Source organism: Typopeltis vanoorti, chromosome 17 (genome assembly GCF_054136105.1).
Source record: "Typopeltis vanoorti isolate ZY-2024b chromosome 17, IOZ_Tvanoo_1.0, whole genome shotgun sequence".
NCBI lineage: Eukaryota > Metazoa > Arthropoda > Arachnida > Uropygi > Thelyphonidae > Typopeltis > Typopeltis vanoorti.
The window spans coordinates 34,767,050-34,792,934 of NC_143565.1; the positions used below are offsets into that span (position 1 = coordinate 34,767,050).

A 25,885-nucleotide genomic window follows, 5' to 3' on the forward strand; every position below is an offset into this window, starting at 1 on the left:
ATTGCCACATCTGTGCACAGTAATCCACATTATCCTGATTAATGCCTTATACAATGAAACCATAATCTCCTTATTACTACTACACCAATTTGATCTTCGCATCATTGCCATAATCCATTGTGTTGCCCTTGCATCCTTAGTGATATGTCCACTTAATTTTATTTCCTTATCTACCATCATTCTCAGATCCCTTATCTCCTCCACCATCTTGAAGATATCCTCAACCATTTTTATACCCTGCATGCCGTCTTTCTTTGCTAAATCTTAAAACCTTGCTGTTAAAGCTTGACTTAAAACCAACTGGTAACCACATCCCACTTGCCCATTCACCCAGTCTATTCAAGTCCTTCCTCTTGCAAAGCTACAACATCTGCTCTACTTCTCATAGTTCTTTCTAATTAGCATAATCTGCAGACCACCATACATACCACCATAAAAGATAAATAGCAACAGTCCCCAAACCAATCTTTGGGACACACCGCTAGAGACTTTCTTCTTCTGAGATATGACTGTTCCTCTTCTCCACTTAAACAGTTTGCTGATACCTATCATGCAGTTTGGCACCAATCCAGTTCACTAATCAATTACTTCTTGAGATCTGTTTCATTTTAATTAATAGCTTGTCGTGTAGCAGTCTATCCAAGGCTTTTGCAAAATCTAAATACACTACTGTGTATACATCTTTGTACAGGGTATTTTACACCTTGTTATAATAAGTAGACTGTAAAATGTGATCTTTCATTAGCAAATCTATGCTGTCTTCTATTTTAAAGAATTCTTCTGTTCTCAACCCAGTACTAAATGTTGTCCTTATTAATATCTCTAGCACAACAACTACAGATACACTGATTGGCCTATAATTCAAAGCACTGGCCTCATTATCTGCCTTTTGAAGCTGAATGGTTTTGCCTTTTTTCCACTCCTTTAGCTCTTGGTCCATGTTAAAGAAGTACATACTCCCTGGAACATACCCCCCCCCCCAAAAAAAACAGCGATATTATGATCAATCTGGACAGCCTTATTAACATCAAGAATATTTAATTTCCCATATACCTCCTGCTCAGTCACCATCAATCCATTTTCTGCTTCCCACTGTGTACTCAAGTTGTGCACAGCATCATATTCACAAGTTAGAAATATCTTTATGAATTGCTAATTTAATATCTCAGCTAATATCTAATTTAATATCCTTTGCAGTGATTATCATTCTCATTCCATTCCATTTTTACCAACCAATATCATCCTTCCATAGTCATTCTTTCTTCTGCTGGCCACATACTGAAATAACTTCTTGAGATTTTTTTTTTAATCTCATTAGCTAATTGCAGCTCATAATGCACTTTTTCTACCTTTATCTTCCTTACCACTCATGTATATGCAGCATAAGATGAGTGATAATAACTGACATATCCTCCATAATGCCCTCTTTCAGATCATATACCTAACCTATTCATCCATTTCCCACCTACCTTATTTTACCTCTGACTCTTGGAATATTCAGACACTGCCTTTGCCTTGTAGTTCTGAATTATGGTCCCAAGTAGCTTGACCTCCTTTTCATTCAGTTCCTCATTCATTGCAGATATATCATTTTCCATGATATATCTGCAAGCTGTCTCCTTATCACCAGTCTTATAGTTCCCCATATATTCCTTTCTCACAGAAGTCCTCATAATAGCTGGCTTCCACCCAGATGATCACTTGTCAACTGGGGGAGAGAGATTTGGTATCCCATTTATGATCAAATCCAAGATCTTCCCTTGATCCTCATATTCAGAATCAGAATAATATTCAGAATCTCTCATACCCGAGATCCAAAATCCGTAGATGGTTTGAGAAGTATATTATTATTATTATTAACATCTGATTTCCATGGTGTCAAAGGACTCATCACAGGATGAGGTATGTACATACCTCTTTCTAAGGTTGTGTGTGTGTATAAGAACATTTGAGGCAGTTAAAGTTATTGTCCCATTATTAATTTCATTGTTTTTATTTTAGCTGTCAAACAAGAATAGCCTGTCCACCTCCACTGTCACTTCTTGATCTTGATGTTATTGGAAAAGCTTATGTTGCTGTTCTCTGCCTTAATCTTATAAGGGAAAACCTTAGCAGAACAATTGCTGTTGGTGAGTAAAATTGTGATAGAATAGACCTTAACCCAGATATTTATTTAATACCCAAAAATCATTTTTGCTAAACTTTGCATCTTATAAAATAATAATCTCTATTTTCATATATCAACCTTAAAAGAAAAACTCCTGAGCTGTCATTTGTAGATTTGACATACCCAGCTATTAGTAATACACACTTGCTTGGTTATACAACTGAACATCAAACTAGAGAAATTAAATTATGAATTATTATAGAAATTCTTGAATGAATTATCTCATTTAATCTTGTATCACTTCACCCCATTTCCATCTCCTGTCATATTCAGAGAAAACTTGGCTTTTGTAAACCTAATTTTTACTAGGATAAGTCAGCTTATCTCATCTCTGTAGACCATATGCTTTCAAATGTTTGTGTTCCCCTCCAGTTTCCATTTCCTTTCAGGTAGAGGGGACTTGGGGTATGAGAATTTTAGATCTTGTTATAGGATCAGAAAACATGTCCATAACATTGTCTCCAATTGAGAGAACGTGATCGTGTGGCTTTGAAGATAACAAAACATGGAAATTCCAGTTAAGAATGAGTATATGTGGAACTACAAGGCAGATGAATATGACACACTTAGGAGGAAGTTTGAAGCAGTACTAAGACATAAAGATCTGCAAGGGAAAGATGTTCACAGTGCATGGTGGATAGTGAAGGGGTATCTTGAGGAAGCAATATCACACTCTCAAGGTCAGGAGGGTAAATCAAGTAGGGGTTAGATAGATGAGTAATATCATTAAGCAAGAGCTCAAAAAAAAAAAAGATGTTGTGGAGGATATATAAGGAGAAAGGTGACCAGCGAACTCATAAACTGTACAAGGAATAGACAAGAAAGGTGACCAACATGGTAAGAAAGGCAAAATCAGATTATGAGAAGTTAGCTTAACAGGCAAAAGAAAATCCCAAAGAGTTTGTTTGTTATGTGGTAGGAAGTAGGAGGAAGAACAAGTATGGAAAGATAACTTTAATGAGCACAGGATGGTAGAGAGGTAACAGAGGCAGATGAAACTGTTGAGCTACTGAGTGACCATTTTGCAAGGGTATATCATCCAAGTGAGGATATCGTTATTGCAAAGGTGACAGGGATTGATGTGATAACACAGGTTGATGAATTGGAGGTACTTAGGATAGTGTAGAATCTGAATTCAAATACAACTCTGGGATTGTATGGGATATCAGCTCACATTTTAAGAGAATGTACGTGGGAACTGGTGATCCCTCTGATTAGGCTGTTTTATTTAAGTCTCAGCTCTAGCAAAGTCCAAAGAGAGTGGAAGGAGGGCAAAATAATTTCTTCTCATAAAGTAGTATCTAAGTATGTTGCAGCACATTATAGGCCAATTAGTATCTCAGGAATAATAGTAAAAGTACTGGAACAATTAGTCAAAAAGAGAATTCAAGGGTGGGATAAGAATGTGAGAAGCAGCACAGCTTAATGAAGGGTTGGTCGTGCCTTAGTAATCTACTAACTTTTTTATAATGGATAAAAGGGTGGCTGATGGACAGATATCAAAAAGTAACATGGCAGAGCAGAATCCAGGAGAAGGCAGGTGACTGGTGGTATGCTGCAGGGCTCTGTGCTTGGATCACTGTGCTGTTTAATTTTACATAAATAATACAGGAAATTGTTTGAAGGGAGATATTTAGTTGTTTGCTGTTAATGTAAGTTGGGTAGGGTAATAGTTAATCAAGGTAATCTGGAGAGCTTGCAGAATGATTTAAATAGGCTGACAGTATGGGCAAAATATAACAGATGTCAATTTAATGTGTAAAAGTGTAAAGTTATGCACATTTTGGGATACATAGATTAAAGCTATGTACCACATTGATGGAACTGTACTATAGGAAATTGATGAAGCCAGGGGAATGTAGTAGTAGATAGAGAGTTGAAGTTAAGAGGATATTTTGGTAAAGTAGCCAGGGTTACTAGCAGGTTTACTTGGTTATTGAAGAACACACTAACAAGCGGAGATTAGGGAATTATCATTCCTCTTTATAAAGCAGAATGTTGGTAAAGGCATCCTCAAGAAAAACTGGGTTTCTTGAGGATGAGGTGAGTGACCTCATGATGATAGTGAGTGGTCTGTGGAATGCCTCCTGTAAGGATAGATTTGAGGGTTTGCGGATTGCAGAAGTTGTTTGATATGTGAAAAATTGTGGATATAATAGAAACATTTAAGTTACTTAAAGGATTTTATAACATTGATACAGGGGAAATGTTTCAACACTTGGCAAAAGGGGAGGGATGCAGAACAAGAAGTCATCCATGGAAGTTGGTAAGACTATGGCTTGCAATGGCATGAGAACTAGATTTTTTCTTGGGGAGTGGTGAAATAATAGAATATTTCTGAGTCAGACTTTTGAGTGCATTGTCTGTTAATGGTTTTGTGGAGAGGTATGATAGATATTGTGTTGATAGTTTGGGTCTCCCACAATGAGTCTTAGGACTCTGTGAAGGTGCCTGTGCAATAATAATGATAAATAATTTTTCTTGAAAGTAGGTTGCTATCCTTAGATATGTCTAGTTATCTCAGTTGACTTTCAACTGAAACAAAATACTGCACTTAGAACCTGTTGCTTAAACTGCATATGGAAGTACTTTATTTATTCATTAATTTATTCATTAATTAAATAAATTTATTAAACATCATCATCACATCCCAATATCTACAGGACACTGTGATAGCATTATGTAATTAAGGTTACATTATTACTGGGTTCATATCAATAGATTTCTTCCAATATCTATAAAACATAAAAAAAGAAGAGGGGTGGGGTATTATTGATGCTTTGAGAAGAGTTGTGTTCTCTCTGTGTGGAACTTGAAGAAATCAATAATGACAATGGCTTTGAATTTTAGATATGATTTTCGAAATATTCTGAGACAGATGAGACTGGGAGAAACAGAAGGCAATAATAATGGGCGACTTTCACTAGGAAATCATTGACTGGCAGCAGAAAATAGCATTTTGAGTAAGAAGATTGAATTCCTTGAGCTGCTTAGGGACAACTACTTTATGCATTATGCAGTTTAAGCAACACACTGGACATAAGTATTGGATTTAATAATATCATCTCATTCAGTGATAACAGAGCTGTCATCACGATGCCACTGATTCAGGAAGCTGATCATGTAGTTTTTGACTTGGGGCAGTCGCTAAGAGTTACAAGCTTCAAATATGGAAAAAGATGTGTGGAATTACAGAGCAAGGGACTGTGATAAATTAAGGAAACAGACTGGTGACATACCGTGGCTTGATCATATGAAGAGAAGAGAAATCAGGAGTGCCAGGAACTATGTCCAAAATCAGTTACTTATTGTAGTGTCAGATTGTATTCCTAAGATTAGGAGATTAAATAAAGTATGGCCCCCCCCCCCCCACCCCCCCCCCCCCCCACCCCCCCCCCCCCCCACCCCCCCCCCCCCCCACCCCCCCCCCCCCCCACCCCCCCCCCCCCCCACCCCCCCCCCCCCCCACCCCCCCCCCCCCCCACCCCCCCCCCCCCCCACCCCCCCCCCCCCCCACCCCCCCCCCCCCCCACCCCCCCCCCCCCCCACCCCCCCCCCCCCCCACCCCCCCCCCCCCCCACCCCCCCCCCCCCCCACCCCCCCCCCCCCCCACCCCCCCCCCCCCCCACCCCCCCCCCCCCCCACCCCCCCCCCCCCCCACCCCCCCCCCCCCCCACCCCCCCCCCCCCCCACCCCCCCCCCCCCCCACCCCCCCCCCCCCCCACCCCCCCCCCCCCCCACCCCCCCCCCCCCCCACCCCCCCCCCCCCCCACCCCCCCCCCCCCCCACCCCCCCCCCCCCCCACCCCCCCCCCCCCCCACCCCCCCCCCCCCCCACCCCCCCCCCCCCCCACCCCCCACACACTCCAAACATCAACAAACTCCAGACCTCTTTTTCTGCACATTCTTGCAATCATATCATTCATTATCATTGCTCGTCTACTTAACTCGTAATTGTCAAAACGAGGCAGCACACACACTATTCTCCTATTGACACTTTTCCTCTTCACAATATCTAATAATGTTCTTAAATCTTTTCCTACCCGATTTATACTACCTCTCAGGTCATTCGTACCCACCATAACTATCATCTTGTCTGCTTCATGCCTTCTCTTTATTGCTAAAGCCACTCTTTCTATTGTCCCATCAGCCAAGCACTCCTCATGCATACCACTCTCCATACCCTTAATCATAGAATCACCATATATTTTACTACTCTTAACTTCATTCAAGTCCACACTCATGGACTCATTCTCTACACTATTCAGCATGACTCTCCCAGCTTCATTACTCAACTCTCTATTACTTACCCCCCCACTCTCACTACATCTCATTTCTTCTAGGCCACTTGTGGTTTTATTATATTGACTCCCAATCACTCCCATACTATTTATTACTGAATCATTCACCAAAGACTCACCCATATGTAATCCTGTTCTAGTTACTTCAGCTAAAGTAATCTCTATAGTCCTAATTTCTCTGTTTCGATTTCGTCACCATTTCGTACAGATTTCGTCACCATTGAACAAGGAAGATAGATAAATAGTAGTATACATAGATTTTGCGAAGACTTTTAATAGATTACCATACGATATGTTGATATAAACAAGAATGGATGGGGTTGGATATTAGATTAATGCACTGGATCAGAGATTGGCTGGCTGATAGATATCAAGTGGTTGTGTATGGGGGAGCAATATCCTATAAAAGGAGTCTAGTGGTGTGCCTCAAGGGTCTGTTTTAGGGCCATTGCTGTTTAACCTATATGTTAATGATATAGGGCAAGATTTAGATGGGAATATTCAGTTGTTTGTAGGTGATGTAAAGTTGGGAAGACTATGTGGAGTAAAGCAGATGTTGTGGCTTCACAAGAGGAGTTGCAGAGATTTAGTGAATTTGCTGATATGTCCAAGTGAATAGCACTTGAATTGGGAGATCAGTTCAATGTTGCAAAGTAAGGTTTAAAGAAAATTTGAAACAAAGATGGGATATATTGGAAAAGATGGAGGAAATAAGAGATCTTGGAGGGGTGATTTGGGATAGGGATCTAAAATTTAGCGTGTATAATGCTAAAATTGTGAGGACAGTGCAACAAATTATGGCAGTGATACATGGAACACTGACTTGTAAAAGTAAGAGATCCTGATTTGATTGTGTAAGGCCATGATTAGGCCAAATATGGACTAATGAGTACAGATTTCGTCACCTGGATTTTCAGAAGAGTGAAGGAAAAGGGAAAGGATCCAGAAGCAATTGACTAATGTCGTTCCTGGTCTCAGGAATTTTGAATATGAAGAAATGTTGAGAAGATTCAATTTATAGATTCTAGTGGAGAAGAGAAAGAGGGATGATATGATATCATAGGTGGAAAAACAAGAGGTCATCCCTGGAAGCTGTATAAAGAAGTTGTAAGCAAAGCAGTGAGTAGCAGATTTTTTTTGAATCGAGAATGATTGAAATGCATTGCCTGATATTTGATGCCTACACAGAATTTGAGTGTACTTCAGGCATATTGTGATGAGCTTTGTATATAACAGAGGGACCTCCCATGAATCATCATGGAGGTCTAAGTATAATAATAATAATGAGTAGTGCTGATGTTAATTGTCTGAATTTGAATAGACTTTTATCTTGGACAAATCAGTGAGATTGCAGTTTTAATGTTTTTGTTACACAGAAATATAAGGCTATGTACTGTATTGGTGGAGTTGTGCTTCAGGAAGTGGATTATATTCAAAATCTTGGAGTGATAGTATACAGTGGATTGAAGTTCCAAGAGCACATCACACGTGTTGCAAAGTCTGCATATCATATAACTGCTATGATAAAAAATATATTGACATGTAGGGTCAAGGAGTGCCTCTATATAAGGCATTTGTCAGATCACATATGGACTATTGTGCTCAGATTTAGTCACCTAGTTTTCATTGTACGAGGGTGGTCTGAAAGGTTCTCAGCCTAAAAAAACAAATTTATAATTTCAAAATTATTTTTATTTTCAACATAATCTCCCTTAAGACTAATACACATATTACAGAGATGCTCCAGCACCATTATCCCATCACTGTAGTTGTTCTCAGTAAGATCTGCAAAACACCCCTCTACAGCTGTAATCACCTCTTGATTCGAAGAAAAATGCATCAGCGAGGAAGAGTTTTATTTTTGGGAAGAAACAGAAGTCAGAAGGAGCCAAATCCGGGGAATAGGGCGGATGTTCCAACAATTCATAGTGCAGATCCCTTAATTTTCACACTGACAAAACACCTTTGTGGGCAAGTGCATTGTCCTGATGAAAGATGATTTTTTTCTTCTGCAAACCAAGTCTTTTCTCACGAATGTTTTTGTCTTTAGTCTGGTTAAAAGATCGGAATAATATTCCCGATTATTGTTTTACCCTTTTCAAGATAATTATAAACAAAATGCCTTTACCATCCTAAAACACCGATGCCATGACCTTTCCTGCTGAGGAACTGACTTTGTTTTCTTTGGCACTGAACAACTGGCTACTGTCCACTGTTTTGACTACTGTTTGGATTCTGGTGTGTAATAGCGAATCCAAGTGTCATCCATAGTAATAAATTCAGGCACAAAATCAGTTTTATTCTTGTTTAAATGCTCCAAGCAATGTTCAGAGATTTTCATGCGAGTGCATTTTTGATCTGCTGTGAGCAAGCGTGGCACCCATTTTGTGCAGAGCTTTTTCATTTGCAATTCTTCATGCGAAATATATATTCTACACATTCTTTAGAAATGCCTATAGTCTCAGCAATTTCATGTACTTTGACTCGCCAGTCACCCAATACCATCGTGCACTTGATCAATGATTTCTGGTGTTGTTACACTATTATGTCCTTCACGTGGATCATCTTCAAAGCTGGTACGGCCATGTTTAAACTCAGCAGCCCATTTCTAATTTTCGAAAACAAAGGACAAGAGTGCCCATGAACTTTTATGAACTTTGAATGAATTTCTTTTGGCATTAAACCTTCTTTTACAAATATTTGATAACCACATGATACTCAATTTTATCTATTTCAAGAGATACAGACAATACTTTTGCTTCAGACAGCTGTATTAAACAAACTACGTGATAGAATGACTTGCAGTTTCACATGGATGCTTATGACAGATGTACCAACTTAGAAAAAAAAAATCTTGCCGATAGTGTTGCCATCTATGTTCGAGGCTGGGAACTTTTCAGGTCACCTTCATAATGTGAAACCACTAGGGAAGGCTGAAAAACAAATAACCAAAGTGATATCAGGATTCTTGAGTGTTGGTTATGAAGACCATTTGAGGAAATGTAGATTACAGATGTGGGTGGATAGGAAGAAAAGAAGAGTTATTATAGAGACCTTCAAGTTATTTAAGGGATTCTATCAGATTAATACAGAAGAAATTATAAAAAGAGTGAATGTTAAGATGGTAAGAATGAAGGCCATCCTTGGAAGTTGTATAAAGATGTGGTGAAGTTGTGTAAATAACTTCAAAGTTCGTCATGATAGACTTGTTGCTGGTTAAGTGGGCCTTCCACAGTGAGTCTGTTAACTCCATGGTGGTTACCAAATAAAAATAATAATAATTGTCTCTTCAGAGCTTGATGGATAGGAGGAAAAGATGTGATATCATTGCAACATGTACCGTATTTGTGGCATATAAGACACACTGGCCTATAAGACGCATCCCCTTTTTTGAACACATTTTTTAGGAAAAGAACTTTATCACTGAATATTATAATGAATTTACAGTATTTCAATTATAAAGTAATAAGTAGATCTACTTTCAACAAATACCTAATCTACTAGGAAAGAACCCAGAAATTCATCTCCAGAGCTAAATGAAGAGACACTTGAAACCTCTTCTAAATCAGAATTTGGGTACTCATACAACAAATTGTCCTCTGTACCATCCAGTGCATTACTAATGCCACACTTCTTAAATGATTTAACCACTGTCTCAGTTTTTCACAGCATCCCATGAAGCTCTGACCCACTCACAAACTTGCAAAATGTTAGGTCTCTTCCTTCTTCCTGATGGCGTAACCTCAAAATCTGAAGACTGCATCCAGATGTTACAATTCTCCTTCATAAATCCCTTAAATGGTTTATTAATACAGACATCTAAAGGTTGAAGCTGACTAGTTAGACCTCCTGGAATTACAGCTAACTGAGTTTACAATTCCTTCAGTTTATTTGTAACATCATCTGTTCTGTGAGAACGAAACTGATCCAATACTAGCATGGCAGGCTTCTTCAACATTGCACCAGGGTACCTAGACCAAATTTTATCTATCCATAACTTCATTCCTTCTCCATCCATCCATCCAGCCATTTGTGTGAACATGTACAAACACTCCTTTAAGCAGTTTTTCTTTGGGTAGCGTCTTCCTTTTAAAAATCAACAGTGGTGGCAATTTTGTCCCATCAGCACAGCATGATAAAACAACTGTGTAGTGAGTTTTTTCATGCCCCAAAGTTTTAACAGTAACACCTTTTGTGCCCTTGGAATCTACAGTTTTGTTTGAGAGCACATTAAAAGTCAGTGGAACCTTGTCCATGTTTCCTATTTGCGCCAGTTCAAAATTTTCTCATTTCGTTGCGTTAATGATGAATCGATGAAATTCGATGTTTTTTTCTTCATATTCAGCTGGCATCTTTTGTAATATTTTTGTTTTAGTCTACATACATAGCTGATTTCTCTTCATGAATCTTGAACACCATGATGCTGATTCAGTAAAGTTGGCGATCCCTCTGTTGGTGGCTATTGCTTTTGCGTGATGAATAATCATTTTTGTAGACACCAAAAGTCTCTCTTTTCTGTGGTCTAAAATCAAAGTATTCAGTTCTGCCTCAAGTTCTGGCCATTTTGCAGTTCCACTTTGTAGGTTATGTGTACTGTGAGTTGCTTTTTTCAGATCCTCATCCTGATTCCACCAAGTTCTTATAATTTTCTCAGTTGGGGTGGCTCGAAATGCCTCTCTGCATCCTTGTTTCCATATTCTTTAGCATATGCAATCACACGTAGCTTGTATGCAGTATTGTAGCACTGCCGACGTTTTTCAGCCATAATTTGTCAAGAAATTTAGAGAAAATTTAACGACAGAAATTTAGAGAAAATTTAATGACAGAAATTTATCACCGTTCACAGCAATCGCAACAACATTCGCATCCACTGAATTCTACATAACTGGAATGTTCTCCTACACCACAAGGAAGCAACGTAACTCGGAACAGAGAAAATTTCCAGAAATGAAAGTAATAAAAAATTGAGTATCGGCGTATAAGACGCACCCTGTTTTTCAGACCTATTTTCAAAGAAAAAAAGTGCGTCTTATATGCCAGCAAATACGGTAAGTTGGTAAGTGCATCCTATTGGATAGATACAGGGGAATTATTGCATAGGATAAGGGATGATGAGAGAACGAGAGGTCATCCCTGGTACAAAGGTCATGTAAGTAAGGAAATGAAAAAAGATTTTTTTTTTTTTTTTTTTTTGCATTGGAGATAATTCAAAGCAAGGTACAATAATATTGCAGTGTGTGAATATTCCACCTCTCCAGATGATTTTTCAAGCTCCACAGAGGCTTGAAAGTAATACTAATACTATTACTTGTCTGGTCATTAGCATTATCATTTCTACAGTTTGTTTCTGTAGTCTACTGCTAGCATCAATCTACAGGACCTTCATCTTCTTCTGAGTCTTTTTGCTCTTCCATTCTGTTTTAGTGATTATGCCACAAATTAGTTCTGTACTTCTTAAATGTTAATGATATCAGATTCTTTCTTAATATTTTCATTTTAATATGATTCTGTCATTGATGCATCTGTTTATGTTCATAATTTTTCTCCCACTTCTCAGGTGTCCGCAAATTAAAATTAATTCGAAGACCATCTCTTGTGTCCTGAAAGTACTTGTTAAGTATGTTGACTATATGCCTGCTAACTGTAGGCAAATTGTCAGTTGCTAAGTTTAATCAATTGGCCTATCAGCATACCAGCCTTGTTTTCCTATTATCTTTTTTTTTTTCATTTATTTTCCACTTTCACAAATAAGTTGCACTTAAATAGATGAAATGTCTGACTTTTTCTGGAGGTTCTCCTTTGAGAATACAGTTAATGTTGTTCATGTTTCTGCCTATTATATTAATTATTGTCTTTTTATTGCTGATTCCCATACATAATTTGTAACAGCATTTATCCACTTTAGTTAAAGAATTGTGGGATTTTATTCAGTTCTGAGCAGTTATTTAGTTTAGTTAAAGAGTTCTGCAACAGGTATATTTAAAACCTAAATTAATTTGCATTTGCTAGATTACTCAGATTTTGGAAATTGAGAATTATGAAAAAGTGAGTGCCAGAAGTGTTTTGAAAGTAAGCGCCAGAAAAAGTAAGTGAAAAAGTGAGTGGCCTGCTGGCTAGTTGGTTAGCATACCCACTCTCCATCCAACAGGTTCACTGGTTTGAATCCCACTGCAGGCATTGGTGTTTGTGATTGTCATACCTTGTGTACTGCTATAACCTTTGATATTTGATAACTTATAACCACAGTATTACCTTTACTATCCTTGCACCATTAAAAAATAATAATTCAGCATCACCTTTTTGAAAGTTTTGGAGTTTGAAATATTTTTTCATATATTACCTGTGTTTGTTGTACCATTTCTTGCTTTCAATTATGTTAGCTGCCAATCTTCATTAATTGATGTGCTGTTGTTCAGACTCCATCATTTAAAGATTACATTTCACATGGTATTATACAAGATTTTGTAGTAGCTTACTGAACAATGTACACTTCCTATCAATTAAAAATGTGATATCGTGAAATGTGGACAATGGGAAGAGCTGGATGATTTTGATATCAGTGTCTCTGATTTTAGTGGTAGTGGTGTGATGAGTGAGTGAATGCCACAGGGAGATACCAGTAGGGTGATTGTGGATGAAGAAGGTGAGCCTGAAGTAGCCATGATCTTAACATAATCTTCCTCTAAATGAAGTAGAAGGTATGAAAAATGAGTTGAGAAGCATGAGAATGAGAGCACCAGGGTAAGATGGGAAGTAAGAAGAAATAAATGAGAGAACAAGAAGAAAGAAGGTCAGAGGAGAGAAATGAATGGATATCTGATGAGTGTGATGTATGGAGATTCAATTATTGTGGTGTGCAGAACAGAATAAAGGAGCTCTTGAAGGACAAATAGAGAATATGAATATAGCACAAGGTGAGAATGTGAATGAGGTTATAATGATGATGTGAATGACTTCAGAGATAGTGTTAATCAGGTAGACAGGGATCTGAGATTCATGTTAGGAAGTGCAGCATAAAAGTATGAGAGGGCAGATAGTGAACATGTTGCCCAGATATGATAATGTAAAATTCACTAGAAGAGCATCAATAATAATAATAATTATTATTATTATTATTATTATTACGGACAACTTCAGGGAGTCTCCTTAGACTCATCGAGGGAGGCCCTAAACATCATTTCCACACAACTATATGACATTCTCACAGTATCTATCATACCTTGCCTTGAATTCACTCACCATCATAGCACCCATAACAGACTCTGGCAGCTTATTCCACTCATTTCTCACTCTTAAAGTAAAGAACCCAGCTCTAACACTCATGCTAACCACACTCTTGCCCAGCTTCCATAGGTGTCCCCTAGTTCTCCCACCACCAGTCCTGATCTCAAAAATATCCTCTGAATTAATCCTATAGAAACCTTTTAGCAATTTGAATGTCTCAATCATATCTCCCCTCTTCCACATATCAACCAATTTCTGCAATCCACAAATCTTCAACCTGTTCTCATACGGTTCATTCCATAGACCAGCTATCATCTTAGTCACTCGCCTCTGGATCCTCTCCACCTCCTCCCCATCAAGAAGGACTAGGTGACCAAATCTGGGCACAGCAGTCAAGATGAGGTCTTATCAAGGCTCGGTACAGAGATGCAATAACTTGCTTGTCTCTGCTCATCAAGGTATTTTTCAACAACCAAGTGAGTTGATGAGCTGATTTAGCTACTTTTGCAATGTGCCCCCTAAACTTCATCTCCATATCCACTAACGCTCCCAAGTCCCTGGCCTCATCAATCTCCTGGAGTACAGTTCCACCAATGTGGTATACTGCTGCTAATCTTTTCACCCCAAAATGCATAACCTTACATTTTGTCATCACATTAAATTGACATCCATTCTCCTTAGCCCAGAACTTCAATCTATCCAAGTCATCCTGCAAGATTTTGATATCTTCTGCATTCACTATCGCCCTACCCAACTTTGCATCATCAACGAACAAATGAACTGTTCCTCTTAGATCCTTCCCTATATCGTTAATGAACAGATTAAACAGCAGTGGTCCAAGAACAGAACCCTGTGGCACACCAATAGTCACAGGCTGTCTTTTGGACTCTACTCCTGAATAAACTACTTTTTGATATTTCTCCATCAACCACCCACCTATCCATCTCACCAACCCTATATCCATTCCCATATGTTATAGTTTACGGATTAGATTAAACTCCTTCACTATCCTGCAATACCACTTCAATTCCCCTTTCTTTATTGATGTGGTATCCTGTCAAATGCCTTTGCCAGGTCCAGCAGTATAACTGTAAACCCATTACCCTTATCCAGTTCAGCCATCACTGAGTTATAAAACTTGAGCAAGTTACTGAGGCATGATCTACCCTTCACAAAGCCATGCTGTCCCCTGTACAGTATCTCATTTTCATCAACCCATTCCTGTATTTTTCCCTTGACTACTTTCTCCAAGACCTTGACAACGACTCCTGATATGCTGATCGGTCGGTAATTTGCAACCGTAGTCTTGGATCCTCCTTTATGCAGTGAAACTATTTCCCCTCTTTCCACACCTACGGGACTAAACCAGATCCGAGACTCAGATTAAACAACATAGTCAAGGGCACTGATAATTCCTTAGCCACTTCACGCAAGACCCATGCCGGTATACCATCCAATCCCACAGATGTATTCACATTAAGGTTCTGTAATAGACTATTCACCTCCACTTCATTCATCACAATTCCCATATAAACTAATGGTTCTTTCATTTTTTCAATGTCACCACCTGGATGATATACTTTTGCAAAGTGCTCACTCAGTAACTTCACTATATCGACTGATTCAGTGACCTCCTTACCATCATCATTCCTTAAAATCATTTTACGTTGTGTACAGTTTTTTCTTGCTTGCAGCATATTGAAAGAACTGTTTGGGATCCTCTTTAGCTTGCATAGCTAGTTTCCTTTCATAATCCACTTTTGCTTTTTTTACCACACTCATTACCCTTCTGGCCTGCACTTTATACCGTTCGTGTGCCTGCAGGTCACCCCTTTCTTTAAATTCCCTCCACAGTTGTTTCTTTTTTTGCAGCTCAAGCTTAATGGTGTTATTCATCCATTTAACCCCTACTTGTTTTATTATTTGGACCCTAGGTATACAATCAGCCATAACCTCCTATAAATGCTCCTTGACCACTTCTCATGCTCTATCGACATCCAGCCCTTGCAGTTGTACATGCCATGGCACTGATACAAGCAATCTCCTAAGCTTGTCATACTTACCAGCTCAGTAATTCCACATATACCCTGTCTTAATCGAAAATCCCACACCTTTAGCCACCGGATCATAAGATTCATAAGGTCAAGCAAGACCTTATGATCACTCTCACCAGTAGGTGGCAACATGGTCATATTCATTGCAGTCAAATTCTGAGATGCTATTACAAGGTCAAGCACTCTCACACCCCTAGTATGTTCAATTACATGCTGTCTCAGATAGTTATCCCTTAATAACTGAATAAAATCCATTTCCTTCCTCACATGTGGCCTCTCCTCCTTCCAACCCATGTTTCCATAGTTGAAATCCCCCATAATAATTATCCTCCTTCCACTCATTTCTTCAATTTGTTTATGCATACTATCTCCACCATCTATTCCATCACCTGGTCTATAGCAGCACCCAACTGTATATTTTATTCTGCCAGTCTCAATCTCACACTAAATAGCCTCAAATGAGCTCTTTTCACTATCCTGCAATACCACTTCAATTCTCCTTGGCTGCAGTTCATCAGCTATCATCAATAACACCCCTCTCCCCATTTTATTCTCTCTGTCCCTCCTAAACACACTATAACCTACTATAACCTACACATTCTATTCCACTAACTATATCATCTTCCATCAGCCATGTTTCACTAATGCCAATAACCTGTGGCCAGGAAGAGCCAATCAAGGCCAAAAATTCTTCCTTCTTGTTCCTAATACTCCTGGCATTAGTATACATGAAATGCAATGATCCCTTTTTGTCCCACCCCTATCTTGATGCATTATTCTAAATATCCCATTCCCATTTTTTGTCCTTAGTACTGGCTCCGGTACATTATATACATTCTTACACTCAACTGTCTCAGTGATATCCGCATATGATGAATGATATGATGGCAAGAATGTGTCAAAAGACAGCTCTGGAATATGTGGATGCCTGGAGTGTATTTGAAGATAGAAGAAAGCTATATGCAGGAGATAGGCTGCATTTGAACTTGAATGGATACAGGCATTTGGAGATATTATTGTTCTCTAGGTGAGTGGGAGTGTTAGGGAATGGACACTAAAGTTACTGTTGTGGGAGGGGGGGAGGGATTGTATGAGGGATCACATCTTGAGGAGATAATCACTTGGAAAATGGGAGAATCTATAAAGAAGTAGAAGGTGTGAAAAGTGAATTGAGAAGCATGATGGGACGAAGACTTGAAAGGTTCAAACGATGTGATGCAAACAACTCTGGTATGTTGCAGAGTCAAATATAGTCTGTATGGAATAATAAATATAGTTGTACCGATAATGTACTGATATTACTTTATGCATGGTGGCCCATAAGTCACAAAGGGGCTTAAAATGTGAATATCATAACTAATAAAAAAAATCTCCAAGTTCTTCATTTTATTATAACCAAAAAAGAATAAAAATAATTAATAAATAAAAAAGTTATTAAATGTTTAAACTCCTTCATGACTTATGGGCCACCCTGTACAAATGCCAGAAGTATCAAGAAATCTCTGAGGGAAGAGTCACCTGTTAGGATTATCCTCATCTGTTTAAAATCAAGAATTCTTAGGGAGGTTTTTGGTGCACTGTCTGAAATGTGAGCACAGTATTTTAAGGTTAATTAGATTCAAGATTTATAAAGCATTAGGAATTATGAAGAAGAGAAGTAATGTTCTGAATGAAAAAAAAATATTATGTTTTTATGAGGCTAAGGAGGCTATTGATGTAATATGTTTATCCCAGGATAAGCTGGATGTGAAAGTTAACCCAAGAAAGGAAAACTGATCTTGAAAGGATATTGGAACGTTATCAAAAGTAAGAGGTAGTGAAGTAGGACCTTTCTTACTGGTAATGACTAGACTGTGTTTTAATAGCATTCAAATTCACTTTGTCTTCACCCCACTTGAGAATGGGGAGACACGATCAGATACCTTGGAAATACCAAGGGCAACCACATGTTTCTTTGAATCTTTCAGTGACCCTGTTATCAAAGGTAGTAAAGGTTAATGAGGATCTGCTAACGTGTAAAAAGGCTTATGTATTCATCATACATGTTGATTAATTTTGACGGTATATATTAGAACACAGACTGATAAGTAAATAATTATTTATTGACTTATTGCTGATATTTCCCTGGTATTATAACCAGCATCTTCAGTGCACAAAAAACAGTTTGTCACAGTGTGAGACAACAACAATCTGGTGTTAAAATGGGACTGGTTTAACAGTTTAACTACAACACAAAGTCCTAATTAGGCACCCTCTATGTTAAAAAAAAAAAAAAAAAAAAAAAAAAACAGAGAGAGAGAGAGAAAGCAGGTACTATTTATGTCTTAAGATGACTGTCTCCCAAATCTTAGGCAAATTTATATAGCCATATATGTTGAGGTTCGGAGTATGTTTCAAGGCTTCTGTTGATTCTAAGAACAATCTCTTTCCTATCATCCTATTCTCTTTTATCCATCTAAGCGACCTTCTGATATCCATTCTGACATGCTCTTTGTTCTCTGTCAGGTCATTCGTACCTATTAAAACTATCAACTCTCTTGCTCACCTCCTTCTTATATCCAATGCCTCAATCACTCTACTCATTTTACCGCCTGGAAAACATACCTTGTGCATCCTCTCATCAAGCATACCTTTAATAATTGAGTTGCTATACAACACCACTCACGAGTCTCTGTCTCTCGTTACCGCTTTTATACCAACCTGATTTGTTTTAATCATTTTCACTCTCCCATACATTTCCTGAATTTTCTTAACTTCATTCTGCATCTATTTCATCTCTTGCTTCATCCTAACTAACTCAACTTTCGAATCTTGCATCACATTCTCTCTTCATTCAATCTTTCTCATTTTTGAACTCTCAAACCATGCTTCACACTTTCACTCACTCTCATTCATCCCTTCGAGTTTTCGTACTTTCAATCCTTGCGTCAAACTTTTGCTATCATTCATTCTTTCAAATTTTCCAGCTTTTGAACCTTGCAACACACTATTTCTGGTTTAATTCATTCTTTCAATTTTTCCAGCTTTTGAACTCTGTGTCACACTATTTCCGGTTTCATTCATTCTCTCAATTTCATTGCCTTCCACCACATTCACTTCACTTTCATCCTTTTCACCATCCATTAAGGTTTTCAAATCACTCATTTTCTTTTTCGATGATTTTTTAACAATTTTTCACTATTCTTTCAGACCATCCTTCTCTTTCAGACAAGCATCATTTTTCTTTCACTCTTCTTGCTACTAACACTTTTTGTCATCAACATATTAGCACTCATCAAATCTTCATTCAGCTCACACTTCACACACACACACACACACACACACACCCTCCTTCCATCTGCCTTAAATATCCCCAATTCATCAATGTAATCAAATGACTTCATGAAATGACTGAAATCTAAGTTAAAATCCTGCATTGACAAAGCTGCTGCCATCTTTTCTTTGCCGGTTACTCCTCTAAGGTCTAATACCAATGAATTTGTAATTAAATTTAGACAAAATATCCTACACAGTAATAATGCTACAAGCGCACAACCTTTATAGCAACTCTTACTCATAAACACACACATATATACAATTAATTATTTCAAAATAACTTATCTCTCAAACCAGAGTTCTCTTCACACGCCGCTTCTTCTCTTGCCACACGAGCATCCCCCTCTTCCTTTTGTTTTCTTCCAATTGATCCTGCGTGCAGGGATATCCAAAGCATGGTCTGCTAGACCCAACTTGGCATATCGATAGTGCCAGATGTATATTTTATGTTCACCGAGGCAGATGTCCACAGTTCTTCCTGTCTGACCATAGTAAGCTTGATCACATGAACAGGGTACTTTGTATACTCCTGGATGCGATAAAGGAGAGATGCTGTCCTTGTATGAATGGATGAGAGTTCCAAATTGACATACGGTCTAAATGTGGTGCGTAGTTGATGTTTATTGATCACCCTAGATATCTTTTCTGATATGCCTTTAATGTATAGGATGGTGACTGTTTTTTTTTGTATTTCTCCATGGTGGACAGTTGGGGGGGGGGGTATTTCAAGTAATAGAAAAGGGAATCAGTAATAGAAAAAATTAAAAAATATAAACATAAATGGATGGAACATGTTGAAAGAATGAAACAGAAAGATTACCAAAACAAGTTACAAATTACAAGCCATTAAGAAAAAAGAAAACCAGGACGTCCTCTTAAGAGATTCAATGATGACTTCTAAGGCTGGAACAGGCCACCCTAGGCCTAAATCCTTGATAGGATGATGATGATGTCTAAATAATGATCTGAAAAAATTTCACTTCCTGTGTAAACATACATCCCTCACACCTGGAGCTAGTTTTTGATTAGTAATGATATAATCAATTATAGATCTTGTTCCTCTGCCATTCTTCCAAGTATATTTGTTTATATTCTTTTTTTGAAAAGAAGTACTGAGTATTTTAAAATTATTGAAAGTACAGAGATCTAAGAGTTCTTGACCATTATTATTCATGTAAATTTCTCCATATTTTGCTAAGACATTTAGGGTTGGATTATTTCCAACTCTAGTATTAAGATCTCCTGCCATTAATGTGTAGTCATTTTATTACATTTATTTAACTGTTTTTGTACATACAGGTAACCCTCATATAACAGCGATGTTAGGTTCCATAGAAATGCCAGATTATATAAATCGCGTTATGAGACTTGGATCACATAGAAAAAGTAGGGTTATGTTCCGAAATCGTTTTTTTTTTTTTTTTAAATTATATAAACAACAATAACATATCCAACAAAAATATATTTTTATTTAATTCAGATAATTCATGTAAATTAAGGAAACAAACTATGAAACAAATACATAGTATAAAATTATAAAACTTACAAATTGTACGTAAACTTCATTGTACATAGTGCATAAGTGTTTTAGGCAAAATAAAATAAAGTACATATTTTAATCAGCATCACTGTGTTCACACACAACATTTCGTAGACGTTCTTAATTTACGAGTGTCCTGACGCCGTCATCGCTTAATCCAGTGTTTCCCAAAATGGGGTGTATGCCCCCACAGGATGACAATTTGAATATTTTCAGAGGCAATTAGAAAGTGATGTTGCATTCGTCACCTCATCACCAATATAGTAAAAAAAATCCCCATTGTTGGCAATAAATTGTCGATGTTGCAATCCTGACTTTCCAAGGAAAAAACTGAAAACTAGTACAGCAGTCAACATAATTCTCAACAAGTAGAATTCTCAGAAAAGCAAAATGATGAGTCTATTAGAACTGTATTCAACATAAAAGGAACAACGGCATGGTTTTCTGACAAGGCAGAAATGAAATACCGAAATTCAACTAGTTTTGCAAAAATTTACTGTTGCCCTTCCTGTCATCATATTTAGTTGCATGTGGCTTTAGTGCTGTAAATGATTTGTTACTGAAAAAAAGAAATCATCTGGATATCACAAACGTTGGGGATATGAGATTGAAATTGACTAAATTAGTACCTCAAATAAAAAATCTTTGCAGCAGACACATCGAGCTCAAGGATCACATTAACTTTGATTTTATTTTCCCGAATTCAGTTCGATTTATGTTTTATAATATACAAAGTGTAATATAAAATCTATATTCATTGAAAAAAGTCAAATTAAAAACAGTTTTACCTATGCTCCTTTTTTTATTTCAAGTTTATATTATACTTTTTCAGAACTTGGTTGACTATTATGCTAGGGGGGGGGGCATCAAAATCTTTGAGGTGTTGAGGTGGGGCATCATCCAAAAAATGTTGGGAAGCACTGACTTAATCTCTTGGACATCATTTCTATAATTCTCATTGCATACTTTGGCTGGTTTAGTTATCAGGAAGTCAGTAATAAGACCTTGCTTACCACTATCCTGCAATTTTTTTTATTAAATTCATAATATGGAGCTAAACAAATATCCAATTGTCTCTTGAATTTCCAGAGCACTCCATTGAGGGATCATTATTCATAAAATAACTTTCTTGCCAAGTTCAATCCTTCTGCTAATTTCTTTAAACCGAATACTTTAACACATTCATCATAATCAGAATCTTCGGCAGAACTTTCCTCACAGTTTGGTTCAACGTCATCTATTAATTGTACCAGTTCCTCATTTAAATCTATTTCCTAATCAGTTAATTCACTAATTTCATTTTCAACTATATTGCAAAAGCCCACTAAGTGGCCATTACTATAAAAATAAATTTTTTACTTAAACACAGTATTACATATTGTATGTAACTCACCATAAAATAAAGTGCTCAGATTGAGATTAACACACTTATTTTTTAATGTACTTTCCTGGCAGAAAACGAAAACAATGTTCAACAATAAACACTTTATAAGGTAAACAATTGAAGTACATGCGTGCTAAAGAGTATTTTCGCTAATATAAATTCTCTACTTATAACTACATGACGATACGGGGAAACGCAAATTTAATGAAGATAAAATTTAATTTTTAACTTGCTCGGCGAAAAAATATATGAAAAGCTAAAGGGTTACTACAATTTATAGACTGTGTTATGTCGGAACTGTGTTGTATAAATACCGCATTATACAAGAGTTACCTGTACATACAATTTACAAACAAACAAAATTACTAATGGTGGTGGTAGTGGGCAGTAGATGGCATTGGTGTTGATGATGGGAATGGTGATATAGTTCGCCCACCGATTAGAGGTCCCTCGACACTTCTGCGCATCTCAGAAAAAGGAGAATCCATTCTGATAATAGGGTAATCAGTCTGTGTTGTGGGATGAGTTGTTTATTATTACCAGTCGGAAAATTAACTTCTCTTTTATGATTATTATAGTTAACTATGTTGCTTGTATAACAGTTGGAAATTTTTACCTATAAAGCACGTGATTTCGCGTGTTGGCGACCAATTCGGACGTCCTTCATTTCTTTCTCCCCTTGAGCATGAATCGATTATTCTTGGAAAGACGCGAAGCAGGGACCTACAAACAGTAGGCGAACTGTAGTATAGTTGGCAGATTAAATGCTGGATACAGAGAGTTGTAGAAGTAGGTGTCCTCTCTTGATTAGTCTTTGGAATCCTTGGAGGTGTCATGTAATAATAAAATAATAATAATTATCGATTAAAATGACCACACTCCTAGAAGCTCTGATATCTTGGTTCACTCCACTATATAGTATAGTAAAACCATCTATATCTTTTGTTCCCTTTAATTTCTTTTTTGTTTCTGTTATCATGGGTATATTAATATTTTTATTTTTTAGTTATTTTATCAACTCTAATTCCTTTGTTATTATGCTTTGCACATTTCACATGGCTACTTTTAAAATGTCCAAGATTCCTAATTGTTTAGCTTGATTCTTTCTTGGTTGTTTTCTGTTGTTTCAGTTCAATAAATTTTCCAGTTCAAGCATCTGAGTTATAGAAATTTTTTACTTGGTAAAGTAACCAGCCTTACACAAAACCCCCAACCTGGAGAACCTGGGTATCTCTCTTAGTCTGGCCCCTACCTCTCGACCTGGCCAGCTAGGGAGGCCCTACCAGTAACTTAGCTACCACTGGCATAGCTTTTGAGGTGATTTGTGCACACAAGCCTCCTGACTACATCAAGGTGGAAATACCATTAAGGAGGGGTATTTAGTTAAATGTTGCTATAAACCAGGGAACACTCAGGGTGATTAGTAACAAATATTTAGGTAGATAAGTTTGGCATGTTGAATAAGAGTTATTTTTTTGTTGTTTATATATATACAGGGTGTTCGGGATAAATTTGACAGTTTCGTAAGGAAAAAGAAAATCTTCTTTGTATCTATTAAATTTAATGAATTGACAAAAAAACATTACAGGCAGAGTTAATTACAATACTATCAACAAGATTTACTCAAAATAACCACCATTAGCATCGATCACAGCTTCAATTCTGCTTCGGAACCTCGAACAAGCTGATGCTACAGTCTCCCTGGGAAGGGCCGCAAAAACTGTTTTAATTTTATCCATTAACTGGGCTTTTGTATTACTGGAAGTGCGATTGGTGTCTTTTTCAACTGCGCCCCATACAAAATAATCCATGGGGTTAAGGTCTGGGGAGTTTGGAGGCCAAACATTTGGACTGGTGAAGTCGTAGAAATTTTCAGACAACCATTTTTGACTTTTCCCAGAGGTGTGGCAAGGGGCCGAATCCTGCTGCCATACATACGGCCTACCATTGGCTACCCTTGTTATCCAGGGCTTGACTACAGTTAGCAACTCCACGAACAAAGCCCGAATTCCAATGCCAGGGTTCTTCAACACCTGTTCCTGCAGATTTGCGAGGAATTCTGCTGTACGAACGCAATCAGATCGTCTGCTAGGGATCTTTCTTCTTGCTACATCCTCGTAGTCACCATTGCAAGTCTCTAGTTCATGCCTGATTGTTTTTACTGTATTCAGGGAGCATTGGGCAGCAGTCGTAATATCCTTATTTTGATGGCGGGCACGAATCATCATGATACAAGTTATTCTCTTCCATGATTCAGGTGGGTTCCAGCTATCCATCCTTTCTGACATCTTGTATATGAATGAAGAAGGGTCCAAACTTTTAAATGAAGAGAAGTGTGTGTTAATACATGTAACTTACGGAAAAATATAATTAATTATAAATATGTCATATTTATCCCGAACACCCTGTATATATATATGACCCAAACACAAAAGGTTGCAAGACCTATAGCCTTGTATTGGCAAGCAGAAAAGAAGAAAGGAAGAATCTGTTCACATTTTGTTTGAACAGCTGAAGGTTATATTCTTTGGAGAAGATAGAGTAGGGGAGACTGTTCCCAAGAAGAAAAGTACATGAAATGAAAGAGGAGGTTGTGAAGTTGGTTCGGAGTGATTATTATGGGAGATTTTAGCTATATAACAGTATAAATAGGGCAGAGGAAACAACATACAGCAGTATAGGAATATCTCAGGTGACATGTAGTAAAGGAAACTTAAGGTTCAAGAATTTTAGATTTGGTCTTAGCATCCAAGGATATCTGCTGGTAACTGAGATGTCATTTTATCCCCCCCCCCCAGTTGGTTAGAATGGCCGTGTAATCTTGACTTGGAGAATTAAGAGATATTCTGAAGCATCAAGGAGAAAAGAATTTATGTGAAATTATAAGACAAATAACTACAATCATCTAAGAAATCAGCTGAGAATATTCCATATACCACTTTCAACTGATTGGAAGAGAGAGAGAGAGAGAGATCAGCAGTACACGTGAGATAGTCAAGAAATATTTACAGCTACAATGGCAAATTGCGTATCTCGAGTGAAAAAGATAACCTGATTTGGTTGTGGATGACTAATGAAAACAAACAGGAACTGCAGAAGTAAAAGCTGTTATGGAAAAGTATAAAGAGAAAGGCAGAGAGCAGTTGCATGTGAAATGCGTGTATAAGACTCAAGCCAGAAAAGTGAATAATCTGTTGACCTTTACAATGGCTATTGATGAAGAAAAACCTATATTGCCTTTTTTTCTGTTTTTGGCAAATTAATTTAACAGGGTACCACATGATAAGTTGATATTAAAGTTGCAGCTTATGGATTTAAGTATCAGGTTAGAATTGAAATTGTAAATTGGTTGTCTAATAGATATCAGAGAGTTGTATACAGGGAATTTAGAAGGGCCATGATTGCAAATGAATTAATGTGGGATATGCAGAGAGAGAGGGACTGCAGTTTGAAGATAAGTCTTGAGCAAGCTTGATTTTTTCTTTTTTTTTTTTTTTTTTGTCATTCCCATACACAAAGTTGTAAGCCTATAGTACATTTGTAGTATGGGTGGGCTAAGGATTTTATTTTTGACATAATTTGGAAACCTCACTCTAAAGACCAAACATGGAACTTTTCAAGCCGCTTCAGATCTCTAGTAAATAAGGGCAGTAGGTTGTTCAACACCAAGCAGTGAAACCTTACAACAAGGTCAACATGGTGTAAGGTTGATATATTTAATGCGCCTGTGAAATCAGTGATTTCTATGATGTTTTTTTTTCCTTAAAATGATTAGTTTTTAATAGTGTATTTCCTGATATTTTGTTGAAATACTATAATATGAAAGTAGTACTGTGAAAGGGTACCAGAAATTCACAAAAATAATAGAATAGAACAAAGAGAAATGCTAGCCTCAATAGTG

At 37.5% G+C, this 25,885-nt stretch overlaps 1 protein-coding gene across 1 annotated transcript in view; it reads left to right on the top strand.

Annotated features, from left to right (window-relative positions):
* LOC150097283 (uncharacterized) overlaps nucleotides 1–25,885 on the top strand; it is a 172,254-nt gene that overhangs the window by 73,450 nt on the left and 72,919 nt on the right. Inside the window, exon 4 of the mRNA XM_090407636.1 lies at nucleotides 2,002–2,129. Within this exon, the coding sequence (XP_090263762.1) occupies nucleotides 2,002–2,129 (128 nt within the window). The remainder of the gene's footprint in view (nucleotides 1–2,001; nucleotides 2,130–25,885) is intronic.